The sequence below is a fragment of the Melanotaenia boesemani genome, chromosome 19, assembly GCF_017639745.1.
Source record: "Melanotaenia boesemani isolate fMelBoe1 chromosome 19, fMelBoe1.pri, whole genome shotgun sequence".
NCBI lineage: Eukaryota > Metazoa > Chordata > Actinopteri > Atheriniformes > Melanotaeniidae > Melanotaenia > Melanotaenia boesemani.
The window spans coordinates 18,020,443-18,045,266 of record NC_055700.1 but is presented as its reverse complement, the minus strand read 5'-3'; the positions used below and the strand labels follow the sequence as shown (position 1 = coordinate 18,045,266).

The following is a 24,824-nucleotide window of genomic DNA, read 5'->3' as shown; positions in this document are numbered from 1 at the left end:
AAAGCAGAGAACTAAATCAGTGAGAGCAAAATGTGAACTGACACACACTTCTTGTTATTTTTTGTCATTTTATGACAATTCACAATGATACAAATGCTGTGTTGTGTGTTTTGTTTTGTCTGTCAAGCATTCTTATCAACATCAGACAATGCAACAAAGAAATTAAATTTTTGTTCCTTGTGCAGCACTATTTAGACTTTTGTTGTGCCTATGAGCTTGATTTGCATACTAATGCTGCTGTTATTTTACACCTAAAGAACATCTTGAAATGCAGTTTTACAATTTAGGCTAGCATCTCACCTTCATAGAAGCCATCATCATCCATGTTTCCATACACGTACAGATACTTTCCAGCCACAAGGGGAAGCTCTGCTTCAGGATGCTCATTCGGTCCATCATAAGGGTTATAACTTAAAAGAAAAGAAACATTAACATTTTATTTCATTCACTTGTAAATGAATAGGCTCCACGAATTTAACGTTCTTGTTGCTTGTTTCGTTCACCTGTAACGGGCAGTGCAAAGGCGGACCTGGCCTGTGTAGCGAGGTTTGGACCTGGGTGATGGGCTGGTCTCATCCTCCATCTATTGATTAATTATAAGTAAGTGTTACTAATAATTAAGTCATAAGTAACATAAAAATACTAGTCTATTACAAAATTTGATCCAATACGTTTGAACACATAACAAGGACAGAAAAATCTTAATGACATGGCAAATTACACGTGTTTCAAATGAATGTGATTATAGGTACTGCTGCACTGTCACTCAGAGGCACCTCTGATGGAGAAAGCTGTCGAAGCCTGCAGGGGTAGTCCGTTGTCACGGTGTTGGATTTGATAGACAGCTGTTCTCTTGGTTCTCTCTCTCCAATCTGGAGAGCACCGGGCAAGAACTGGGAGATCAGTAGTGGTGTATTTGCAGCACTCTCATCACCTGGGAGACATGGATTTAAATAGCAAATAAAGAGCAGCCATCATTCCCTCTTCACCCATTTGATGCTCATTGCAAACCTATTGATTGCCTGTTTAAAAGATGGTACAGTTAACACCCTTCAGGGCGAAAGCTACTCTGTCCCCATAAGACCTTTCCCTCTGCAATCAACATATATCCTAAAGTATCACTTTGGAGGTAAAAGCACAAATGAAAAATGCAGCAAATCTCATATAGAAATCTGCAGCCTAAAAGTACAAACAGTCAAATTCCTTGAGGAAATTAGAAAAAGTCAACAACACAGATCCTCTCCATCACAGGGTGAGAACTGTAATGCATTAGCACAAAAGCACCAGTGAGTTCAGTCATAAGTGAGGAGAAAGATAAAACTGGATTTCCAGCACTTCAAAGACCTTTAGTCTGTGCTAGCCTGTATAAATCTACATCAGTAATATGGTTGTATCTGCAGGCTCTGCAGGTTGCACAATGAGCCATTAGAATACTAATGTGTTAACTCTCATTCATCTTACACATCAGGTTTGAGATCAATTTCAGTAGTTTCAAATTACAAATAAGTAGTTTCTTCATTATTGGTGTATACTTCTTATCAGGAGTAGTGGGCTGATTCAGCTGCTGTGGGAACAGGTACCCATTTCCCTAAAGGTTGGACAGTTCTCTGAAATCCTGCAGGAACTTAAATCTGTTTGAAAGAAGTACAAAGAAGTTATTTTTCTGTGTTGACAGATTTCATTGTATGCTGTAATTAATGGGTATTTTTATCTGATTAATAAATCTTTAATGGGATTTGGCATTAAGTGATAAGCTACAACCTTGGCTGGAAAGACTAATCCTCCAGTGGATGTTCCTGTTATACCCAATCCTGACACCCTCACCTGTGTTGTTGGCATTGAATTCTACATTTTTTAATATATATTTAGTAAGAAAGCAAACAATAAAGTCAGCCATTGACAAAAATGAAAATAAATCCAACACAATTGCTTATAGTAATGAACAAATTTATGCTCATTTTAGCAACTAAAGAAAGAAAATTCAAACAAGTTCAGAATATTACCAAAACTATCAAAGGTTTGACCTTTAGTCACTGACCCACCTTTTCTGGACTGGGCTTCAAATCCAACCGTGACCTTTGAGGGTTTCTTCTCTGTTGATGATGGGATCTGGGATGCAAAGGTGGGATTATTTCTAAGGATCACCACAGGTTCTGATTGCAATCGAAAATTCAGCAGCTCTTTGGAAAGCTGACGGAAGTGATCACTGTGGAACCTGCATTTCTTTTCTAGGTCACAAACCTTGACCTTTGAAAGATAAAGAGAAAAGGGAGAAAGAGTGTTGATGAGCAAAGAAAAGAGGGGTTAGGGGGAGGTTGTGGGGAAAAGAGTGAACTAATCACACATGTAATTACATAGATATGGGTTAAAAAAAAGTTGTTGTTTTTTTATCTATCAGTGTGCATGGAACACTGACAACATTACAAAAGGTTCCATAAAGAACATTTTTTTTAGCTTTGATGGTTATATTCACACCTCCAGCAGTCAAAACAAACCATGTAGAAGTGAAGAGTCATCTGCTGATACATAACAAAACCTGATTTTGATAACTAAGCCTGAGCACTGCAAAGAGTTAATCCATTATATCACAGGCATCCTATCAGAGGAAGCCATGCAGGATCTGAGGTGTTACAGTAAATAATGTAGTAATCAATCTCACTGAGTGTTCCTCTGGATTTTTATTTACTATAAAACTGTTACAAAACACTTTGAGAAGGTTTGTGACATATAAAGGAGGAGAAATCTAATCAGGGAGGAAAATAAATACCTGAAACATTCTGTCCTTATTGTTCTGTTTTGACGGGGAAAAAGGAAAGGAAAAAAAAAGAAAAGGAGAAACAAAGAATGAAAACTTAAAAGAAAAAAGAAAAGTGATGATAAAACACAATATTAAAGTATAAAAAAGAGGGAACGAGCCAAGTACAAGTAATGTCCCCCACCCCACCCCCCCACCCCCCACACACACACACACACAAAGAGGCCTGTGAAAAAGATTTGTACTGCAGGAAGAAAACTTACTCCTTGACTGAGGAACTTTAATTTTTCGAACCAAACTGTTTGTCTGAGCCAAACTCAGGCTGCTTGCTCAGTAAAATCGTATTAAAGTGCTTGATGGATGATAACACGACCTCACTTGAACTGCACTCAAAGGAGTCTGTGACCCATTGTCACAGAGGGATTTAGGGTGAAATTATAAAATAATTCCCACTAGATGAGGCAGTGACGCATCTCAAAAGGCTGTGATGAAGTATCATGGGTCAGCTATTTGAGCGCAGGGAGAGGGTTAGCACAGATGCAGCAATAGAATGTGTAGGTCTAAAACTAGAAGCCAGTTAGACAAGTTGGGTGATATTTTTCTTCAACACAAGATAAAAATATTAGGAAGGGAGAGAAAGATTTATGAATGTAAATCCCAATGCAAAACTGGTGTTTGAACGCATACCTTTCATGTTGTAATTTACACCTGCTTCACTGCAGAGGGCATCAGGCTGCAAACTGACAGTGATCCCTCCATTTGTGTGACATCACCAAAAAAGTGGCTCAGAACTACAACAGAATCCATTAAGTTTCTGTCACTGTGCATGAGAGCTGCATGCACTCAGGTTAATAGATTTAGGAGCTTTAATTTTGATGCATTACTGTTAGTAGTTGCAACATGAGGCAACCTTTTTGTCCACCATTTGTCCACCTTTACAGATGTTTATACTTGTTTAACCTGGTAACACCTCAATTTAAGGTACTGTAGGTGTCTGCAATCTGTGCCTTTTAGGCCTTGTATAAAAATGCTTTGATATTTTGACAATTGCATACTTTTTCTATGCTACTCAATCAATGATCAGTGCAGCTCCATTGCATGGAGAATAAACTATTTAGCAGATGAGAGCCAACACCTCTGGATTATCAAAATCAATGCTTTGCAATAAGAGTTAGGAGGATTCAGGAGAAGAAACTCAGTCAAAGTACTTGTGTCCATGTAAGCAAAGCAAGGAGCTATTGTTTTAACCCACAGTCCCCTTTTGGATGGAGCTGGTTCCTGGCCGACTTAAGAGTTTTGAAACATGGACCAACATCTTCAAACCAGCGAAGCAGATTATAAGAACAAACAAAACTGGTCTAAAGAGGAGACCTAGTGTTTCCTTGCATTATGGTTGTTGCTGAAATCTAAAATAAATAATAAAGAACAAAGCACTGATCAGCTAGTTAACAAATTGAAAAAGCTGAAAAGGATTTCAAGTACCAGATAAGAGAGGTGGGATGCAGACGCAATGGGAAACCCCCCCAAAAAATATTCACATTTCAATTAATTGAATTCTGTTCTTGGAGACCAGCCAGCAAACCAAACAACTGGCATCTTTAACCCCACCACAGCTGAGTCCACCCTCCTGTCCATGGTGGAGGATTTCAGGGTGGAAGCTCAGAATGCCACTGAACCTGTTAAGTGTAGCAGTTTTATGGCATTACTACTGTGTAACAAGAGGAAATTCCCTTTACCTGTGACGTTAGATATGTTATGGATGCAATGTACGAATAGATGTTTTACATGACGTTATGATGACTTGGCTCTGTTTGTGGATAACAAAACTAGCACCAAACTAGCACCTGTTCATCTTTGGTCGAAAAGGGGCTTGTGTGTGGCAGATTTCTTTGGAAAATAGTCCTGATTTGTGCACTACAGTGGGCTAGATTAACATATTCCAACAGCTACACAATGATTTCATGATTTCTCTGACTGTTTTCCCTTCTTAATAAAACAGTGTATTGCCCCTGTTTCATGATGAAACGTTAACTTAATACTCAATGAACCATCCTGAAAATGTATTACTTCATAAGTTATTATTCAAAGAAACATTAAACTATTTCTCAGAAATGTTGTATTTATGTAAAGCTTGGCAAACATGTTTCTTTCATGTCACTATACCTTTAACAGGTGTACTGCTTCCTCATGCTCCTGGTCAATTTGAGCCCAAGCCTGCAGGGAACATACAGAAACATACAGTGACAGCTGACACCGTGATCACAGTCCATGATGCAGAGTAGACAGCACACAGCTGACATGCTGTCAGCGCAGTAACATGGATGAAGCTCACTGGTTCATCATAACACAGCTCAGATGAAGAGTAACTGGTCTATTTTAAGGTATGTTAAAGTCCAGTTAAAGGTGGTAAAAGTCTAGAATATTAAGCAACACTTTTATGCAACAGAATAAGTCACTGAAACTGTGTGCCAGTGGTATCTTTTATTTATTTTTTTTTCATAAATCATAAAGTCAAAGCTTTTATGTAGGGTTTATAAGCTCTAAGTTTAACATTAGATATTGCCAGACTATGCCTATAGAATTATTTTAAATAAATAAAACATGTAAAGACAGAGTATGTAAGATTAAACTATTTGAAATAAATTTTAGTTAATCATCAGGTCTTGAAAAAGTTTATTTCGATCAAGCTTCTCTACTGTTTTACTTTTTTTTTAAGATGAAATGCAGGTTCCTCTCATCTTGAGATGAGCAGCTCTGCTATAAATGGTGTAATCCTACTTGTCAAAAAAAATCTTTCAAAGTGCAGACATGGATTTTCTCCAGATATTTTTGTTTTTAGTTAAAATCTAGAGATTTTTAAACCTTTTGCTGAGGTCTTTGTGTTTCTGGAATGATAGCAGTGATTCTATGACAGAGAATCAGCATAAACTGGCTACTGCTACTGATACATCAATAATTGAACAAGCAGCTTTGGCGAGAAGTCACCGGAAAAAATCAATGATCTGTTAAAAATAATCTTTGTCAGCAGAAAGAAAGTAAAAAAAAGTTTATATATATATATATATATATATATATATATGGCCATACCTTTTGCAGCTGATTGATCTCCTTCTGCTTGGTGTGAAGGGCCACCAAGGCGTGCTCATGCTCTATCTGCAACTGCTGCTTTAGCTCTACAGCTTCATGCATATGCTGGGGGGGCAGAGAGACAAAGATTGCTATTTAGAGATGATTTCTGACAGTATTGCCAAAGAGTTGCCCAGCAACAGGCTTTCTTTGCCAAAAGTAAAACTTTAGAAGCCTTAGAACTTGTTTAAATGCTGCTATTTAAGAGAGGTAGGTGTATTCTGCAGGAGCAAGTGGCAGAGCTAGAGGAGTGGTTAGGAAGGCACTGGGGACTTCTGAAATCCCATTAGACATCCCACATGCCAGCTAAGGTGATTGACAGATCACAGCAGCAGGAGGAGGAAGTGGTGGTGGTGGTGGAGGAAGAGGAGAAAGATGGAAACATTTTTCCAGGTACACATGGATCACCAGTGTCACTACACCAATCTGAAATAAATTTTATAGGATCCTAATTAGTAATAGTTTAAAAATATTGACATTTGGCTGTATGCTCATAGAAGAGATTTTGTCCTTGTGCAAGTACAATTGCTAATGTTATGAAAGGCTGATGTTAGTCTGAAGCTACGTAGCAGTGCTAATCTAGTTATATGCTAGCACTAGATTAGTTTCAAGATTATGTGGAGAAACCATGTCACATTTTTCTTAGTTTTCACTGAGTGTATTTAGGAACTAAACATCAACTTAAATCAATCAGAATGTTTACATAGGAAGAGAAAAAATATATAAAGAATGTTTAAAGAGTACTTCAGCATGCAAGTTACTTAGCACTGACTATGGTCCAGTTGACTTTAAACAGGAGGCTAGCAAAGCTGTTAGTGGATTTTAAAATAAGTTACGACATGAAAATGTGGAGAAATATAGCCTTTGACTTTTGTTATGAGGAAAGACACAGCTCAGGCCGAGACACAGCCCAGTCCAAGTGTCAACAGCCCTGATAGCTCCCAATGTGGAGTTGGCCACAGAAGTCTCTATGGTCAGACAAAAGGATCCTGTCATGGGTCTCTGGACTCCATCGGCATCGCCAGACCCCATTTACTGAAGCACATGCCCCATTCTAATTGAGCTGTGCCCCAATATATAAGCTACGATTAATTTTCGACAATAAATATTTATCATACATTAATTCAGATAATTCAGATGGGAAAAGATATATATTTCAACTTAAATGCGTAGCAAGGGCGTTAACTCCAAATTGGAGATCCAGCTTAGAGGCCATTCTGCCTCTGCATGTCACCGTGCACGAGCAGTGGGTGAACCACACACACGTCATGCAGCTCTACAGTGTGTCAGTAGAGCGGTGAGTGCACAGCGCAGTTTGAGGTCTCGCAATGTGTCACAAAAACAGTCAATTTTAGATTATTTTTATAAATGAAACCAAATGACCTTACGTTTACCTTTCTATTGACCCTTTTGAGGTTGTTGCAAATATTTCCACTGGTGATCCAGATTATTAATGTAAAGACATTTTATCACTCATGTCTCTCTAATGAGACAGCAGTTATCACAGCCCTGCATATGTGTTTCAGCAAGAAAAACTGAATAATTTCCTTTTTGGCCCCCCTTATAAGCTCTTGTCCATCCTCTGACCACCCAAAATATAGAAGCTAACTCTGCTACAGTGATTTGCAGTTAGCAACTCTGCATTCGGATGATAGCTGGGGGAAAAAAGTAAAAAGGAAAAATATATTGCCGATGCAAAAGCTCAGTGCATCAGCTTGATTACAATAAATCCCATAGTTTAAAGAAAAGTATTAACTAAGCTTCTCAGATTAAACCAAGCTATTGAACAAATGGTTTTCAGGAATTAGATGAGAATACTGATAGCACTCAGCTGCCTGTATATTAAATACAATGCTACCTCAAGCAGTCACTCAATTTAGCTGTAAAAACTGGAAGCAGGGAAAAACAGCTGGTTTCCCTCTCTGTGACAGTGTCAAAATATACCTACCAGCCATCTTAAATGTCAGTAATTAACACATTACGATTTGTGTTTTTTAAGGTCACACTAATCCTCTCATTGCACTCTCATATGAAATGTCACTGTGGAAGCACAGTAAGCAAATGGAGACTGAAGAATGTCCAGTCTTGCTGGCTTTTTGCTGCATAATGTTTAATGTACATCTATGACATATTTTACTCTACATTGTGATCTGACTCAGATAAAGATGTCATACATGGCCATCCAAGCTCATCTCAAACCTGTGCCAAACGACTATATAGTATCTCTCCGTGAAGTCCCAACCAGCTGGCACATCTTGCAGAAACTGAGTTAAGGCCATAAGATGGTTCTGTGAGTTTAAGAAGAAGAGACAGCTTAGAAAGCTTAGACATTTGGATTTCTCCCTGTGTTCTGTCTTCCTTGAAAAAAGAGGCAAGCTTCTTTACCTCCCAGAGTGACTTCGAAGCATCCTGAGCAGGCAGACTCTGCTTTGCATAATTGGAGAGGATTTAAGCTACCAATGACTGGGGTGGCTAAGAGGCTGTCACTGGAGCCTGAGTTAAAACTTGTTTTTTAAAACATTGCACATTTAGGCTTTACACTTACATGGTCACACCTTTTAACAATAACCCATGAATGACATGTTAAATATAATAGTCCTAGGAAGCTTCGGTGGAGCAGCATGATTTTGTCTACTTAGTACACCAATTTTAATTTCCAGCAATTGTCCCAAGAAAAAGTTTGCTGCATCAACAAGTGTAATTCCAACTTCACCACAATCAAGGCCTGAGCACAAGCAAGTTACTGTCTAGCAAGGAAAGGCCTTGAGAGATTAGTCTAAGGTTTATGATATCTGATTTTTGCAACAATGATACTGCAGTATTTACACTGCCAGGCCTAAACAAAAGGTGCCACCTAGATTGAACTAAGCAAATATGTACACGCCTCCTATTGGATAATTACTGCATGGGTGATTATCTTTCAGCTGGCAACAAGTTATTTAACCTGCAATGACTCAATGAGTTGCTTCTCATTTCTTAAACAACCATAAGCAAAGACACATCCCGTTGTTGTGGAAAAGACGTTAGTCTGTTTAAGAAGAGTAAACTCATTGGCATCAAGCAGAGAAAACATCTAAGGAGATTATTGAAACTTAAATGTTGGGTGAAATCAAATCGAAGAAAAACACTAGTATAACTCAGGGCTATGCTTGTACAATGCATTGTGCACAATGTGAAGGGAACTGAAGGGATTAAGACTGAAAAGCTGTGTAGTCGTAAGAAAACCACTAATCAGTGAGACTGACTAGAGAGAAATGTTTAATTTTGCTAGGGAGCATGAAGATTGGATTCTGGAGCAATGGAAGAAGGTCATGTGATCTGAGGAGCCCAGATTTATCCTGTTCCAGAGTGATGGGAGCATCAGGGTAAAAAGAGAAGCAGATGCAGTGATGTAGCCATCATGCCTAGTGGCTGCTGTACAAGCCTGTGGGGGCAGTCTATGATCTCGGGTTGCTGCAGTTGGTCAGGTCTAAGTTCAGCAACATTATGTGTCCAAAGAATGAGGTCAGCTGACTCCCTGAATATACTGAATGACCAGGTTATTCCATCAATTGATTTTTTTTGTCCCCTGATGGTACAGATATATTCCAAGATGACAATGCCAGGATTCATTGAGCTCAAATTGGGAAAGAGTGGTTCAGGGAGCATGAGACATCATTTTCAATAATGGACTGACCCCCAGAGTCCAGACCAGAACCTCACTGACAATCTTTGAGATGTGCTGGAAAAGGCTTTGCCACAGCAAATGTGTGCCATAATCAAGCTAAAGGCAGTTCAGCAAAATATTATAATGTGTCATCTGAGAACATATTTTCACATATTTCCACCTCCAGTCCTCAAAAGACACTTTCCAGGTGGTTTTATATAGATACACCTAATTTGTTTGTCAAAGTTTCTATAAGTTTATCAGTCCACCTGTAGTCCCACATCCTGAGGTGTTGGACAAACTCTCAAATTAAGCAAACTATTGGGATTTATTAGAAAATGGATAATGTCATTAGAGTAAAATGGCCATGGAGGCAACTGCAACATAATGTCCACAACTGTAACATCAAGCCTTTTGTTATTTGCTCAAAAACAGAATTTCTAGTGCCTATATGACTAGAAAAGCTTTTTATTACAAAAAATCTGTTGCCTCTGTTTTTTTCAAGCTTCCGCCATCTCTGAATTCTTCACCCACATCGTCCTATGTAATTTTCTCTTAATAGTCTCTTTGCCTCCATAATCAATGCTCAATAAGAAAGTGACAAAGCTTTCATTGCTGTATCTGGAAGCGGGTCAGTTCTTCTCATATGGGACATTTCTCTTTCAAATATCCTGACAAACAGACAATCGATAGGAGATGCAGGGAGGCGAGGATTTGTAATGGGAGTGCCTCTTGTAGTGCAGTGAGCCTGTGTCTGATTACTACTGGCAGACAGAAGCTCAATGAAAAGAGAGCCTCTCATTGAAACAAGTAATATTTCACCTCATATGACATACCAATTTATTTCTTAAGTTTTCTTAAAGTATAAACATATGGATGAGGGAATAATTTCAAACAACTGGGTATAGTTCATTTTATATATATATATATATATATATATATATATATATATATTTATTTATTTTTATTTTTTTTTTCAATATGATGACTGCTGTGACCCAAACACCACCACTGACAAGGGATGATTTAGGCATTAGTCATTATTAAGGTATCATAAGCTGATCTCTGTGTGTCTTAGTCCACATTCAGAGAAATATTTGACATAAGTAATCTATTAAAAATGAATAATGTTTAACTGATGATTTATCATAGAAATAATATAATGTCTAACTTGAAAACTAGACTATGAAATTTTAAAAAGGTCAACATTAATAAATTTGATATCTTACCTTTAGAGCCTGTTCCAGGTTATCCACTTTGGTCTGGAGTTGGCTCCTCTGCTGCTGGGCCACTTCTCGCTCCTGGCTTACCACAGCAAAGGTTTGTCTCAGCTGCTCATAGTTAGATTGCACCTGCAGCGACATGAATCACAAATGAAGTCCAGATATTAGAATGAACAGAGCAAGAAGGATAAGGAGAAATATGAGGAGCAAGCAAATGTAATGTTGACTGTTAACAACGACATGAATTTAAAAGACAGTAAACAGTCAGTGGAGACAAAAAGAAAAATATAACAAACTGAAAACTGTTTTACTTCAAAATGTGGCCATCTTTATTATTTTAAGAAGAAAACATGGATGCAATTTTTATGATGATTTTTATGATTTTTTTGTAATGTGTTTTTTTTTTGTTGTTGGCTGGAGGGTTGATTTAGAGTTCACAAACTGAAGAGAAATTAATCAGCACATTTTCATTTAGTCTTGATGAGACAGAGGCACCGACTTAAGCATTCTGCCTCTCATTCTGACATCAGTTATTGGCCTTGAGCTTGCTCCTCTAAAGGTGGCCTCAAAAGATTGGGCTGAACCATGCCTAAGCCATGCAACCATCTTCTCATTAATTAACAAAACACAAAGAATCTTCAAAACCAAGCAGCTGCAAAGAAATTAGATCAATTTTTGGGGGGGAGATTCATTTTTAAGAGCTGCAAGTTGCAAGTGTGAACTAATTCTCCACAAAGATGTGAGAGGAAGCAAAAAAATATGAAACGTTATAAATGTTATTGATATTTTATAACAATTTCTTCCTGAAAGATTTTTTATTAAATTTTCAATGTCCCTTCCCCCCATTTTCTATGATATACACATTAACATAAATTCAATATATATATATATATATATATATATATATATATATATATATATATATACATATATATATATATATATATATATATAAAGATATCGATATATCAAAGATATAGATAAAGATGATATCTTTGAGTCAAAATTGCACACATTCAGTGACACACAGGGACTATCTCAAGCTGGGCACCAGTTCACTCACAGCATATGACCAACCTAGACCTGTCCCTTCAAGCCTCCTGCACTCAAAGACCCACCGCTATTGCTGCTGTGACAATCACAAGACTGCACGTTACATGCTGGCTCTGTCAGGTTCCCCATGATTGGCCGAGAGCCTATTCACTTACCAGCTGACTAGGATCCAAAACATAAGGATGCATGCTCTAATATTATTTGAAAGGAAGCCACCTTTGTGAAATAAATAAGCAAGACAAACTACTTTAAAAAAACACACACAATTTACTTCACCCAGGAATCTTGTGCAATCAGATATTTCTGGCTAAAACACTGCAGCTCTCATCCAAAACAGCCAACGACTGAACCAGTGTATTATAATGTCATTATGATTATAATGGACATTGCTATGAGCTAAAATGGAAAGTTTTTGTCATTCAACCAAAAAACTCCACGGGCACTAAAAAGAAATCCTCCTTTGCAACAACCACCAGTGAAAATGCATGTGGGAAGGCAGCAACTGCTGATGATTTTTCAGCCGACAAAGGTAAGCGCAAATGAAAGAAGACCCCAAAATATACAGATAATTATATGAACTTTGGATATAATCAAGGTGCGATTTTTAAACTTAATGGCTGGTTTAAAGAGTAGATTAATTACACTTGTAAAGGATGTAACTCCAAATGATTTTGAGTTAAGTCAGTTGTTCCTAAAGACTGAAGTGCTGAATTGTCAGATGTCATGGACTCTTGTCATGACAGGAGTCAATATAGCCAAGAGGAGTGCTTTGCAAATGAATCTCTGAGGGACAAGAAGACAATGAGCTACTGAAGCACTCGATGGCTTCAACATGAAACAGTGTTGTAATGTGTGCTGGAATTATACACTTCTATCTGGAAGTTTTTACTTCTCCAAAAATGCACAGAGCTGCTGCACAATGTTAATGTCTGGATCACCAAACTCACATATCTTACTGACATTTTCAGTGAGATAAAGAAAACTCAAGGTCACAGAACACATGCCAGCTGTATAATCTTTCCTGCTCCATCTCTGCATCTACTTGGGGGTCAAATGTTGTCCCCTAATTCAAGTATGCATCTAAGTTCAAGAATATTTATGTTTCATCATTTAATGAACTCTGAGAAAACCAAAAGTGTCAAATTTGTACAAATTGTGTACCATTAGAAGCGAATCTAGCTTTTTCACATTGATGTAAGCAACCGGCTATGTTCTGAAAGCGATTGTTCATATTTGCTTGTGCAATGCTTTTATTACTGGAGGATTCTACTAGGGTGCACATTGGACCTTCTGTGAATCCAATAATTAGGGTGTAAACAAAATATTAATCTTGGCGATAATAGAGGAGAGTTAACATTTTGTTAGTTTTAAAATATGGAAAAATAAAAAAAAAAAATACAGTGGCAGCATTGTAGATGGGATGTAAGACCCTTAAAACAAGCAGGCTGTGTGTTGTCTTTGAAACTTTGTGTAATTTTCACAACTCAGTCCTTAGACGTTACATCTGGTCAAATCGATCCACACTGCCCCAACTGATTACTTGCATACTGGAGCTTGCAGCATTAATTCCTGAGGACATGCACAAACAACTTTTCAAACAGCTGCAAAATACATTTGTCTGCCAGGATATTACATATAATTAAAGTACCCTTCCTCTGGACCCATTATTCCATTTGTCTATTCCAGGCTACTGTAGTAGCATGATGGTGGAAAATGGTGGAGGATGACCCTTGGCAACTTTGAAAATAAACTACTTCTTTTAAGCAACTGAAAACCCAGTGATTCCTATTTGCACACAAGTCCACAGAGATTAAAACATAGTTATGAATATATCATTACATTTCTGTCAACAGATGATCCTAAGTGTAAGAGCATTCATTTTTCTTTTAAAACTGTCAGAAAAAAATCTAGAATGGTTAATTCCCTTCAGCACTTAAAGAGGTCTTTCAAAGCAAGTACAATTTATTTTCTGTGATTACTTTCTCTAATGATACCACGACTGTCTTGTTTCCTCATTTCACACTCTGTGTCTACAGCTCTCCTTTGCCTCTTTCATTATTCATTTGCTGTCTATGCACCGTCCAGTACATTCCGCCTGTGCCTTGCTATGATTGCCTTTACAAGCCAACCAAACACGCTCACACTGTATATTTGGCAAGAGTGGAGATGCAGTAGCCCCACTTTTTTTTCATGTCTGTGCCCACCTTGTCAGGGCACAGATGGCATCATTTTTGGAGCAAGAGCGCAGAACAGAGCGACTGGACATGTGTCAAATCTGCCCCCTCTGTGAAAGGCACTATTAGCGCCAGAGCAGCTAATCGCCTACAATCACAGACGATCACTGTCTCTCCTTCTGGGTCGGTGAGTGTGGAGTTTTTTTATATGCATGTGTGAAATCTGTGGGCTAGGCAGGAAATTTAGATTACATTAATACCATATGTAGGTTTTTAGTGTAAAAAGTAATATGATAAAAATGAATAAGGACCAAATAAAAAGTTTGTGGGTTGGTGATACCACAGCTACAGGTGTGGAAATGAAAAACGTTCCCCACTGAGCCTATAAAAAGATGCAGCCCCTCTATCACTTAGAATCCAAAATATAAAAGATTTTACATTGATCACAATCTGCTCAATCATTCGTCGTATATGTGTGAGAGTGTGTCCTTGAAATATATGATTTGCACGATAAAAGTTTGAATAACTGACCTGGTCATATTTGGATGCTTTCAGGTGGTGGTTGATCAGCTCAAGATTCAGACGATTTTTCTCCTGCAAGGCGGCATGGAGCTTTGCTTTCTGAAGAGAAGAGCAAGGGGAAAAGAAGAGTTTATTGTCTTGTCATGTTATGATACATCTTCCTTTTTCACTGACTTTATTTCTGAGTGCATAATGTATGCAAGCCACACTGAGCAACTCCACATTTAAGTCATTATGTAAGAGACAAATGAAAGACTCAGGTTAGTGCTGATCTCTCTCTATGCCTTTGTGTGTGTGTGTGTGTGTGTGTGTGTGTGTGTGTGTGTGTGTGTGTGTGTGTGTGTGTGTGTGTGTGTGTGTGTGTGTGTGTGTGTGTGTGTGTGTGTGTGTGTGTGTGTGTCTGGATAAGCTTTTCTCTAAGATGCTGTCTGGAGGACAAAACCCGCAGCTGCATACTGTCACCCTCCATTTGCTATGTGGCACTGGTAGTGGAGGAGGAGTGCTGAAAAAGACAAGAGATCAGGAAGAAAAAGATCAGGAGTGAGATGGAAGGGTGTAAGGGAGTAGACATGGGAGACTTGGATGGCAAGAAAAAGCAACAGGAAGCGAAAAGAGATTAGGAAAGACAAAAAGAGAAGAAAAAAGTGTAAAGCAAGAATGACGGCATGCTAAATATGCAAATGGGTGTATAATCTAAGTAAAACTGCTCCAGCTCAAGATTAGATTAAATTGAAAGATGTGTAAAAGGATTAAAAAGAAGTGTGCAGTTCCTGTCTGCTCTCTCCACAGTCCACATTCACAGTCAGAAGTTGTCATGCCAGTGGTACTGCAGGTAGTCAAGCATTACATAATTATGCCAGACTCAAAGTAGGGCAACGCTCTCCTCCTCTCACAGCTCTGAGCATTCAAGAGTGATTTTACTGTGACTGACCATATACTGGCACTTAATACTACTTTGTGCTGCTGTTTGTCATTCTCAATTTCCCTAAATTATAATGTGGGGTAGTCATTTATAACAGCAGTTAGTCTTTTTGTCTGGTCAGCTTTGAACAAAGAGCAAATCAGTTGTCGACCAGTTTAATCTTCTTGATAAGACTAGCAGGGCAAAGCAGCAGAGTCAGCTGAACATCACTCTGTTATTATAAAAACTATAAACACATTTATGTAAAAAAAAACAAATATATATATATATATATATATAAACTCTTCCTTCACCCAACCTCCCATCTCGGCCCCCAGTGACCACTGGTACTACTTCACCTTCCAGGCTTTCTCTAGCTCTTTCTTGAGTCCTTGGTATTTCTCTAGTGCTCCTTTTTCCTGATATTTCCATCATTGGAGATGGCTACATCGATCACTAGGGCTTTCCTTTGCTGCTTATCGATGATAACAATATCTGGTTGGTTGGCCACCACCTTGTTATCCATCTGTATATGGAAGTTCCACAGGATCTTAGCCCTCTCATTCTCCATCACCTTGGGAGGTGTTTCCCATAGTGACCTAGGAGTCTCCAGTCCATATTCTGCACAGATGTTTCTGTACACTGTGTCGGCTACTTGGTCATGGCATTCCATGGATTCTTTACCTGCCAGGATTTTGCACCCTGCTTTGAGGTGCTGGATTGTTTCAGGGGCCTCTTTGCACAGCCTGCACGTGGGGTCCTGCCTGGTGTGATCTGGGCCTCAATTGCCCTGGTACTCAAGGCTTGCACCTGTGTTGTCATGATTACCACCTCTGTGCTGTCCTTCAGTCCAGACCTCTCTAGATATTAGGAGGACTTGCTCATATCTTCCACTTTAGCTATCTCTCGGTGGTACATCCCATGCAGGGACTTGTCCTCCCATGATGGTTCCCCCATTTCATTCTCCTCCAGGTTCCTTTGCCTGAGGCATTCACTCAGTGCTCCATCCCTTGGGACCATCTTCCTGTTGTATTCATGGAGCTTGGTTGTTTCACCTTGGATAATGGTCCTGATGCTCACTAGTCCTCGGCCTCCCTCTTTGCACTTAGGATAAAGTGTCTGGAACTTGGATTTGGGGGGGAACCCTCCATGCATGGTGACCAACGTCCTTGTGGTTTGAACTTCCTCCTTTGACCAGCTATGTCCTTTAACCAGGACACAGCTGTTAATTGCCTGGATCTTGTTCTTGCCATTGAGTTGACTTCTCAGAACTTTCCTTACTCAGTGCAGGTATTTGGCTGTGGTAGCTTTCCTTGTGGCTTCTTCGTGGTTGCCGTTTGCTTGTAGTATGCCAAGGTACTTCTCAACATCTGCTATTCTGCCCTCTAGGAGTGCATTGTCCTTTGTGTGGACTACCTTTGTCACCATTCGGCCACATTTCTCCAGTCCAAATGACATTCCAATTCCCTGTTGTCCCTGCTGTAGATCCTGGTGGTGTGGATCAGTGAGTCAATGTCTCGTTCACTCTTAGCGTATGGTTTGATGCCATCCATGTAGAGGAGGTGACTGATGGTGACCCCATTCCTGAGTCGGTAGCCATAGCCAGTCTTGTTGATTAATTAGCTGAGGGGTTCAGGCCTATGTAGAACAGCAGCAGGGACGGAGCGTCGCCTTGGTATATACCATATTTGATGGAGACTTGTGCAATTTGCTCGAAGTTGGCCTCAAGGGTGGTCTGCCACAGTTTAATTGAGTTTGCAGTGAAGGCTCTAGAGTGTTGCTAATCTTGTGCATCTTCAGGCATTCCTGGATTCATGTATGTGGCATTGAGTCATAAGCTTTCTGGTAATGTCTTAATTTTTTTGTAATAAATAATCATTACCGCATTACTGCAAGTCCCACCCCCAATATAAACATAAACTGGTGAAATACCAAGGAATCTAGGAGAGCTGGAGAAAGCCTGGAAAGTGAAGGCAACATTTTTACAGGCACAGCTATGACATGCCATCATGTAAATCAGATCAATAGCATCAGACTATTTACTGTTTGATAAAAGGACGAAGTGTGACTTTAAATTACCATATCAGATTTCAACTATGTGCATGGTGACATCACATCCTGTTGTTGAACGTGACGGCGCCCGTTAGCATTAGCTGCTAATTTGAGTGCCGGCGGTCTTAGCATTTGCTGCTGATGTGAGCAGTAATACACTGCAAAAGATTTTATTGGTAAATGTAATCCAGTTGTGTCTATGTATGCTGAACAAATTATTTGCATATGACATTAATAAAATATAAAAAATATATAAATATAAACAATCCTTTCAATTAAGACATTTAATATAATTCTAATGTTGCAAATATATGTGCTGCAAAAGTGTACATTTTTAGCTTTTTATTACAAATAAAGAAACTGATTAATGTTTATTTATTTTATTCCAGCAACTGTACATCATCAGGGAGCAGCCATCTCACCCAAAGTGGTTTACTTAAAAAAAATTTTTTTTGTATTACAAAACTTACAAAACTTCATGCATGCAGATTATACATTTTCTAGGTAGAAGTTATAATTTTTTGCATGTCTCAACCAAAATTAAATGAATACCTAAGTGTATTTTGGGTGTTTCATCAGTTTGAAAAATTAGACACCGTGGAAGGCAAAACATTTAAAGTCTCACACTTGAAAGAGAAAAAACTCCACCTTGCAGAATTTTCCCCTTACAACAGAGTCCAGAAAATCTGGAACACTATTGCACCAGTGAAATATGCTTTCTAAGTTATTTTATTTCATCACAGAAGAGCTGCACTCTTTAAATCATTACCATACTGTGATACGCTTTATATAAATGCATTATGCTCTCCCGCACCCGGCCTATTACACAGTCAAGTAAAAAGAGAATATGATTTGTCTGTCAACCTCTGCGCAAGAAAATATTGGGGAGCTCAGAGGCTTATGATCAAATTTATCTCTACATTCAAGGAACTCAATAAACCCTGGCCAAGAGGAGGAGAGAGAATAACAGACCAAGTGAGGGACCAGCCAGACTCATTCATCTCTTTGCGTGCAAGCAGAAAGGCAGCCAGGGATGTCGAAGAAAGACACAATCAAGTCAAGACATCAGTAGAGAGCAGACAAGGGCAAAAAGAAACGGACACTGGTGAGTAAGTTACGTGCTGCTTTAATAGTGACACTCTGTTGCCACATCACATCACTGCAGACTACACAGTTTCCAGTGGACTGAACCACACCCAGCTGTAGTAGCAGCCACAAATGCTCATGTCCCTGTTCCTGCCTTTAACTATTAATTATGTAGACGTGGCAAATCACGAGGTGTCAGCTGCAGTCATCCTCTGCAAAGTTGACATGCTCAGACGCAGCCTTATAGTTGACATGTAATGGATGCAGGTTGGATGTAAAGGATGTATATATAATTGGGAAGATGAATGTGATAAAAAGAAAACAGACAGTTTTGCTGAAGCAGCCTGGGTGTCACAGTGAAACTCTAAACTTTCTTTTGCTCAACTTGACTTCCTGTCAGGAGAAAGAAAGTTCAACTGGGACTGTTGGAAAAACAATAGACACAAAATAAACCTACTAGAAAGAAAAGGAATGACCTTTTAATGACTTTTTTATGTGCTGCAGGAATGATTTCTGCCTCTCCACTTCCTCTCACTTCCAGCAAATCACACATTCACAGCTCCACTTAACACTCTGTAACATCTTGTGAACACACTGTTATACTGCAATGCCAAGGGACACACATATTTTTGTGCCAATTTAGACCTTCAATATGCTCAAATCAACAATGAAATCTTGTTTAAAAACAAAAGAAAAAAGAACATTTGTCCACCTGTTTTAGAAAAAAACACAACACAACAGGGACGCCTATTATGAGTAACCATGTGTGACTCTTTGCATAGTTGTGAAATTTGAGATCAATATGTGTATGCAGGGAGAGTAAACAGGCTGGGGGGGGGACCTCAACACCACTAATGCCTAATCCACTCTGACAACTTCTGTCATATTCCGTCATCGTTCCCAATCTATATCTTTACACAAACAAACACACACACACACACACTGACAGATGCATGCACTTTCCCTATTTATCAACACTATGATTGTCATTTTTATCCCAGAACCAATAACTGGGCTGTTAGCATATATCTGCTTAGGGTCGGAAAAGTTAGAAAGAAATAAACTTATTATGCAACTTGCAAAAATTCCAATAGTAAATAAATGACAGCTTGGGAATGGTGTGCCTGGGCAGTAGGAATAGCTGCCTGACTCTGGCCAGTCATGCAAGCTTGCAGAGACTATTTTCATCTTTTTTTTTTTTTTTTTTTTTCATTTTTCAACCAAATTAATATTCTGACAGACTGTGCTATAATCATCTTGACACCACATTACTTGTTTGATCTTAAATCAAACTAATCACTGGAAGTGTTCCACTTGTACCAAAAATAACACTATTACAAAATGTTTATGCAATGAGTCTGGCTATTATAATGCCATGCATCAGTGAATAAACAAGTTGCAGCATATCATATATTTTATGTCATATGAACTCCAGTCTGGTGCAACCAAGTCAGAAAATTTCCTTAATTTGGCAGACAAGGTGTCTTTATATTAAAAAAAAAAAAAAGAAGTGAACATAAGCACAGAGGCATTTTACTAGCCCTACACAACACTGACATATAAACAAACTAAACTAAGTCAAATATGAACAGTAACATGTTAAATTAAGTTTTTCCTTGTATTCCTCAAAGAGCAAACCCATCTTACTTTAACTGAATGGAAAAACAATTATCATTTTATGTTGCTCCTTTTATGTTTTAAAGAAGGAATTTGGTGGATTTGTTTCATTTAAATCTATTTTAGGACATGTTTGTTCTGTCAAACTGTGGATTTTTCAGTTGAACAAAAGCCCCATTGAAAAGCATTAATTGGAACATTTAAGTGATATCCATGGCAAGCCTGTGGGAGGACTACATAGGCTGGATCCTCCAGTTGAAAGATTCAGAAATACATGTTCTGGATTATATGATAATATAGAATATTGTGTTTTTATATTTGACAGAATAACCAGGTACTTAATACAGTTATAATGAAGAATCGATGAAAAATTAAATCATGTGTGCAAAGATTTGCAGAATGGTTACTGATTATTTTAAGTAAGCTTCATATAATTATGACAGAAGACTTGCAGTCTCCCCCCAGGATATTTGTAAATTACAGGTGTAAAGACTTCAACTATTGCCTTAACGGCCATGAACAATATCTCTTTACTGCTTAAGGTATGAATTCAGCTCATCTCCAATAAACTTTGTACTAAGTGCTGCAATAGGGTCATTATAATCAATGTGTTTGTGTGCATACAACATCGTGTCTATCTCTCTGTCAAAGGTTGTTCTGCACTTCTGATTAAAAAAAATGACAAATTACATTCATCAATGGCAGCAGCTGCAAGAATTTCTCATAAAAAAGTGCAACTGTCAGGACCATGGACAGCTCCTCAGCTTAGTTTTATTAAAGATCCCAGTTTCAAGAAGTTCATAGACATGAAAATTCACCAATACAAATCAATATCTGGCTTTCATTTACAGTTAATAAGGCTATGATCACCAATCAGTCCTGTGCCACATGACTGCAGCAGAGGCAAGTATCTATCTGATAAGCACTCACTTTCACTCTGTTGCAAAAGTGACAATGGCATCTACAAACGTTTTAAATGTTTTTGAGTCTCTTTTGTGAAAAGTATAAGCTAATTTTCTCAAAAAGATGTGCTTTTCAGGCCCTATGGTCCACCTCAAGCAAAAAGGTTTATAGTCAAAGTTCCGCCCTTCTTATTAATTCCTTTAATAGCTTATTAGAAAACATAATTTACTGGACATATATGCAGTTTTATGAGTATATGCACAGTCATTAGCACATCAAAAATAACCACACTGGTATAGTAATGAGAAATAAATGAACGCCCTTGGAGTTAAAGAATTGCTTATATTATACACTCCAATGTTGGTTCAAAAAGGGTATCGGTCTCATATGACCCTACTGTATACATTTAAAGTAAAATCACAAGTAATAACAAAAGTTACTCCTGTCTGACACTTCCAGAGGACTGCTGTGTTTGTCTTCACATTGACATGAATACCCTTGTGACATTAAAAAGGAAAGCAATAGAGTTAAGGCATACACTGTACAGCAATGACGTCACATCTTTAACACAGTCCTTAAACTATTATTTGTCTTTATGTCTTTATGAATTGGGCAATTTGCTTATTTTATAATCATGTATTCCAACTATAATGGAATACATTATTATACTTATATGTAATACAAGTTTGAAATTTGACATTTCCTATACATTCTTATACACATCATACAAAAAACCGTTGAGACTAGTCTCACCAACTTCAAGTATATGGACAATGGGTGATCTTGAGATTCACAGCAGGCTAGTCTGTTGCTTTTTATAAAACCTTTGCTGGCTGATATTCACATCTTAAAACATATAAATGTGAAGTGATAGACATATTCACATTCATTCATTCATCTTCTATACTGTTTGTTCCAATTCAGGCTTGGACTTGTGGGGAAGCTGGAGCCTATCCCATCCTTTAGCAGGCAAGAGGCAGGGTACACCATGGACATGTCGCTAGTCCGTCGCAGGGCCCTCACAGAGAGACAAACAACCACTCATGTTCTCTCCTGGGAGGAAATTTAAAGTGACCAATTAACCTAACATGCATGCCTTTTGATGGTGGGAGGAAGCCAGAGTACCTGAAGAGAGTCTATGCAAACAAAGAGAGAACATGTAAACACTGCACTGAAAGGCCACTGTTTTGAACATCCCCCCAGCCGAGGCTCGAACCAGTGACATTCTTGCTGTGAGGCCGCAGTGCTAAGCACCACTCCACCATGCAGCCCCAGGTACACACATCACTGGAAATAATAATGATGATAAACAAACAAGAAACCAATGCATGACATAAATAAAACAACTAGTACGATAAAAAAAAAGGGCACTCTGTCAAGGTTGCTGGCAACTTTAATTGTCATAAAGTGAAACTGTGCATCCCTACTTAAGGAATTGGCTGTGAAAATGAGGGACATTTTTGGGGATTTATTGTGTAGCATTAGTGAGATCTACACTGCAGAACATAGGATGATATATATTGCACAGAGTTTGTCCTCTGAAGGGCTTAGTAGACATTTGTCTTTTCACAAGGGGGTATGACTTCAATCCCACTTGATCACCAGCCAAACATTAGCTTCTTTGGCAGACTGCACTAAGTCGCAGGAGCATTTTGAGATCAATCGTTAAAAATGCTGGTAATGCTGTGCATTACCTTTGGTTTACAACACAGGCATGACACCAGACAGAAAATCTGGCCCTCTCTATGTCAGCTTCAACCTTCCATGTTGCTTTCCTTTCCTCTATGTTGCACAAAATACTGCACATGCAAACTGTTGCCATAATGTCATCAATTGATTATTCATAATATCCTATTAAAATATTCTCTTCGTAGTGCCAGAGCATTATCAGCTGAAAATCCCCCAGCCTGTGCCATTAATGTCTCTCTACAGGTGCCTCATTCATAAAACATAAATGAGTGGTTAGTCTAGTTTAGATGCTAGGCTGTGTGTGCATTTGAGTTCACGTGTGAACACACACATATATGTCACAGTCATAAGACTCCCGAGGCCATTTCCACAAAGTGTAAACTGTGGACGCAGATGGCAGCGATTAATACCAATACAATGAAGCGTGAATGGAAGTGTATGCATGCTTGTGTGTATTTGTGCATGCAAGCTGGAGAGAGTTGCATAACATCACCAAGCATGCATTAGCCTTTTGCATGTCTGCACCCACAGTTTTCCAGGCCTTTCATCTGAATCCTAAATATTCAAAATCTAAAGAAGTTAAAAATGTTGCAAAACTAAATCATAATTATAAATCTGCACAAACTCCTTAATGTAAAAAATAAGTTCTGTGATATATTTCAATTAAGAGGAAACCCCTTTGTTGTAAATGAATGTCATGAACAGTTTTGAAAGAAAATATCTCAATATAAAATATGTGATTTAATCCTGGTGATTTAATAAACTGGATGAACTGGAGCTTGACTAGAAACCTTGCTTACACAGTCAAAGGCAAAAAACTCTGCATCATGTCAGTGTGTCAGTCACAATGCACATGCAAAATCTGCTAAGAGAAAACTGAGCACTGTGCATTCTTTTATACTTAGAAACACACATACTTGAGCTTTTATTGAAGAACGAAGGGTCCAAAGGGTTAAATATGTGCTTACATAAAGACTCTTGTGTGACATGCAGTTTTTGCAACCCCTTAGGCAAAACTAAAACAGCTGATATTTGCTGCTCCAGTGTTAAGCCCCCTGCACATCCTGCTTTGTGTGTACTCATGTGTTGTGCACATACGTGACCTCTGCAGTCCGTCTCTGACGAAGCAGGAGACAACTCAGATAAAGAGGCTGGGAGAGGCCTGCTCCGCCATCAGGACAGATTAACTTCTCAACATGGGACACATACTCTTGCATACAAAGGGTTTGGCAGAGCTGAATTTCTCAATTACAACACTTCAAAATTTTAAACAAACATCTGAGTCACTTTACTGAGGCTATTCTACGCAGGTTCCAGTTTAATCAAATTTGCAAAATCTAAATTGCAATTTACAAAATAAGATCATATTCTATTTCAATAATGTTGATGTTTTTTATGTTTTAGTGACTACAATGTGTTTTTGAATCAATAAACATGCACTTGTCCTGGAGACTGGAAAAATGCAACTAAGTGAAGAGAAAAAGTTAATCATAGACCAACATTATACATGCATGGAAACCCTTGTTTCCCGTATGACCCTCTCTATTTAACCCATTCTGAAAGTGTATTTATGATATTCCCAGCTAGGGAGAAAATGAGAGCCCATGCTAACTTTGATTGTGTACCATCCCTTCAGGGGAAATCACTGCCCACTCTTAAGAATACAGATGCTCCATTGTACAGATTAGGGCATGGTATTGTGCATACTGGATTTAATGCATGCTGTAAGTGCAAACTGTTTGAGCAGACAGGGAAAATGAAACTGGGCTCCACTGACGTGGGCAGCAAAGCTTTAAGTCACACTGATGTCATAACACATTTGATGCAAGGGTGACTTATTGTTCCCTTAAGCCAAACTGAGGATATCAGAGGGCGGGACAATAAGTTCTGAGGAAGATCAGGGTAATGCTAATGAGGAGCCCAGGAGCTGGTTAGGGATTACATGTGCTTGGATGGACCTTCATGCTCACATAATGCTTGGATGGACCCTCATGCAGAATACACAATCTCAATCACACAGAGACAAACCAGCATACAAATGACTCTCCCAGTCAAACCAAACACATAGGGCAATAGG

General features: G+C 38.5%; 1 protein-coding gene across 8 annotated transcripts in view; it reads right to left on the bottom strand.

Moving 5' to 3' along the window:
- The window catches only part of rimbp2a (RIMS binding protein 2a), a 66,224-nt gene that overhangs the window by 17,867 nt on the left and 23,533 nt on the right, over positions 1–24,824 (bottom strand). For 6 of the 8 annotated variants that reach the window (XM_041970881.1, XM_041970887.1, XM_041970884.1 and 3 more), the window contains exons 4-11: positions 14,509–14,598; positions 10,757–10,879; positions 5,843–5,947; positions 4,919–4,969; positions 2,043–2,247; positions 777–934; positions 504–583; positions 301–410 (exon numbers count right to left, since the gene is read on the bottom strand). In XM_041970881.1, the coding sequence (XP_041826815.1) occupies positions 301–410; positions 504–583; positions 777–934; positions 2,043–2,247; positions 4,919–4,969; positions 5,843–5,947; positions 10,757–10,879; positions 14,509–14,598 (922 nt within the window). The remainder of the gene's footprint in view (positions 1–300; positions 411–503; positions 584–776; positions 935–2,042; positions 2,248–4,918; positions 4,970–5,842; positions 5,948–10,756; positions 10,880–14,508; positions 14,599–24,824) is intronic. The other 2 variants (XM_041970886.1, XM_041970888.1) reach the window with 2 other exon arrangements.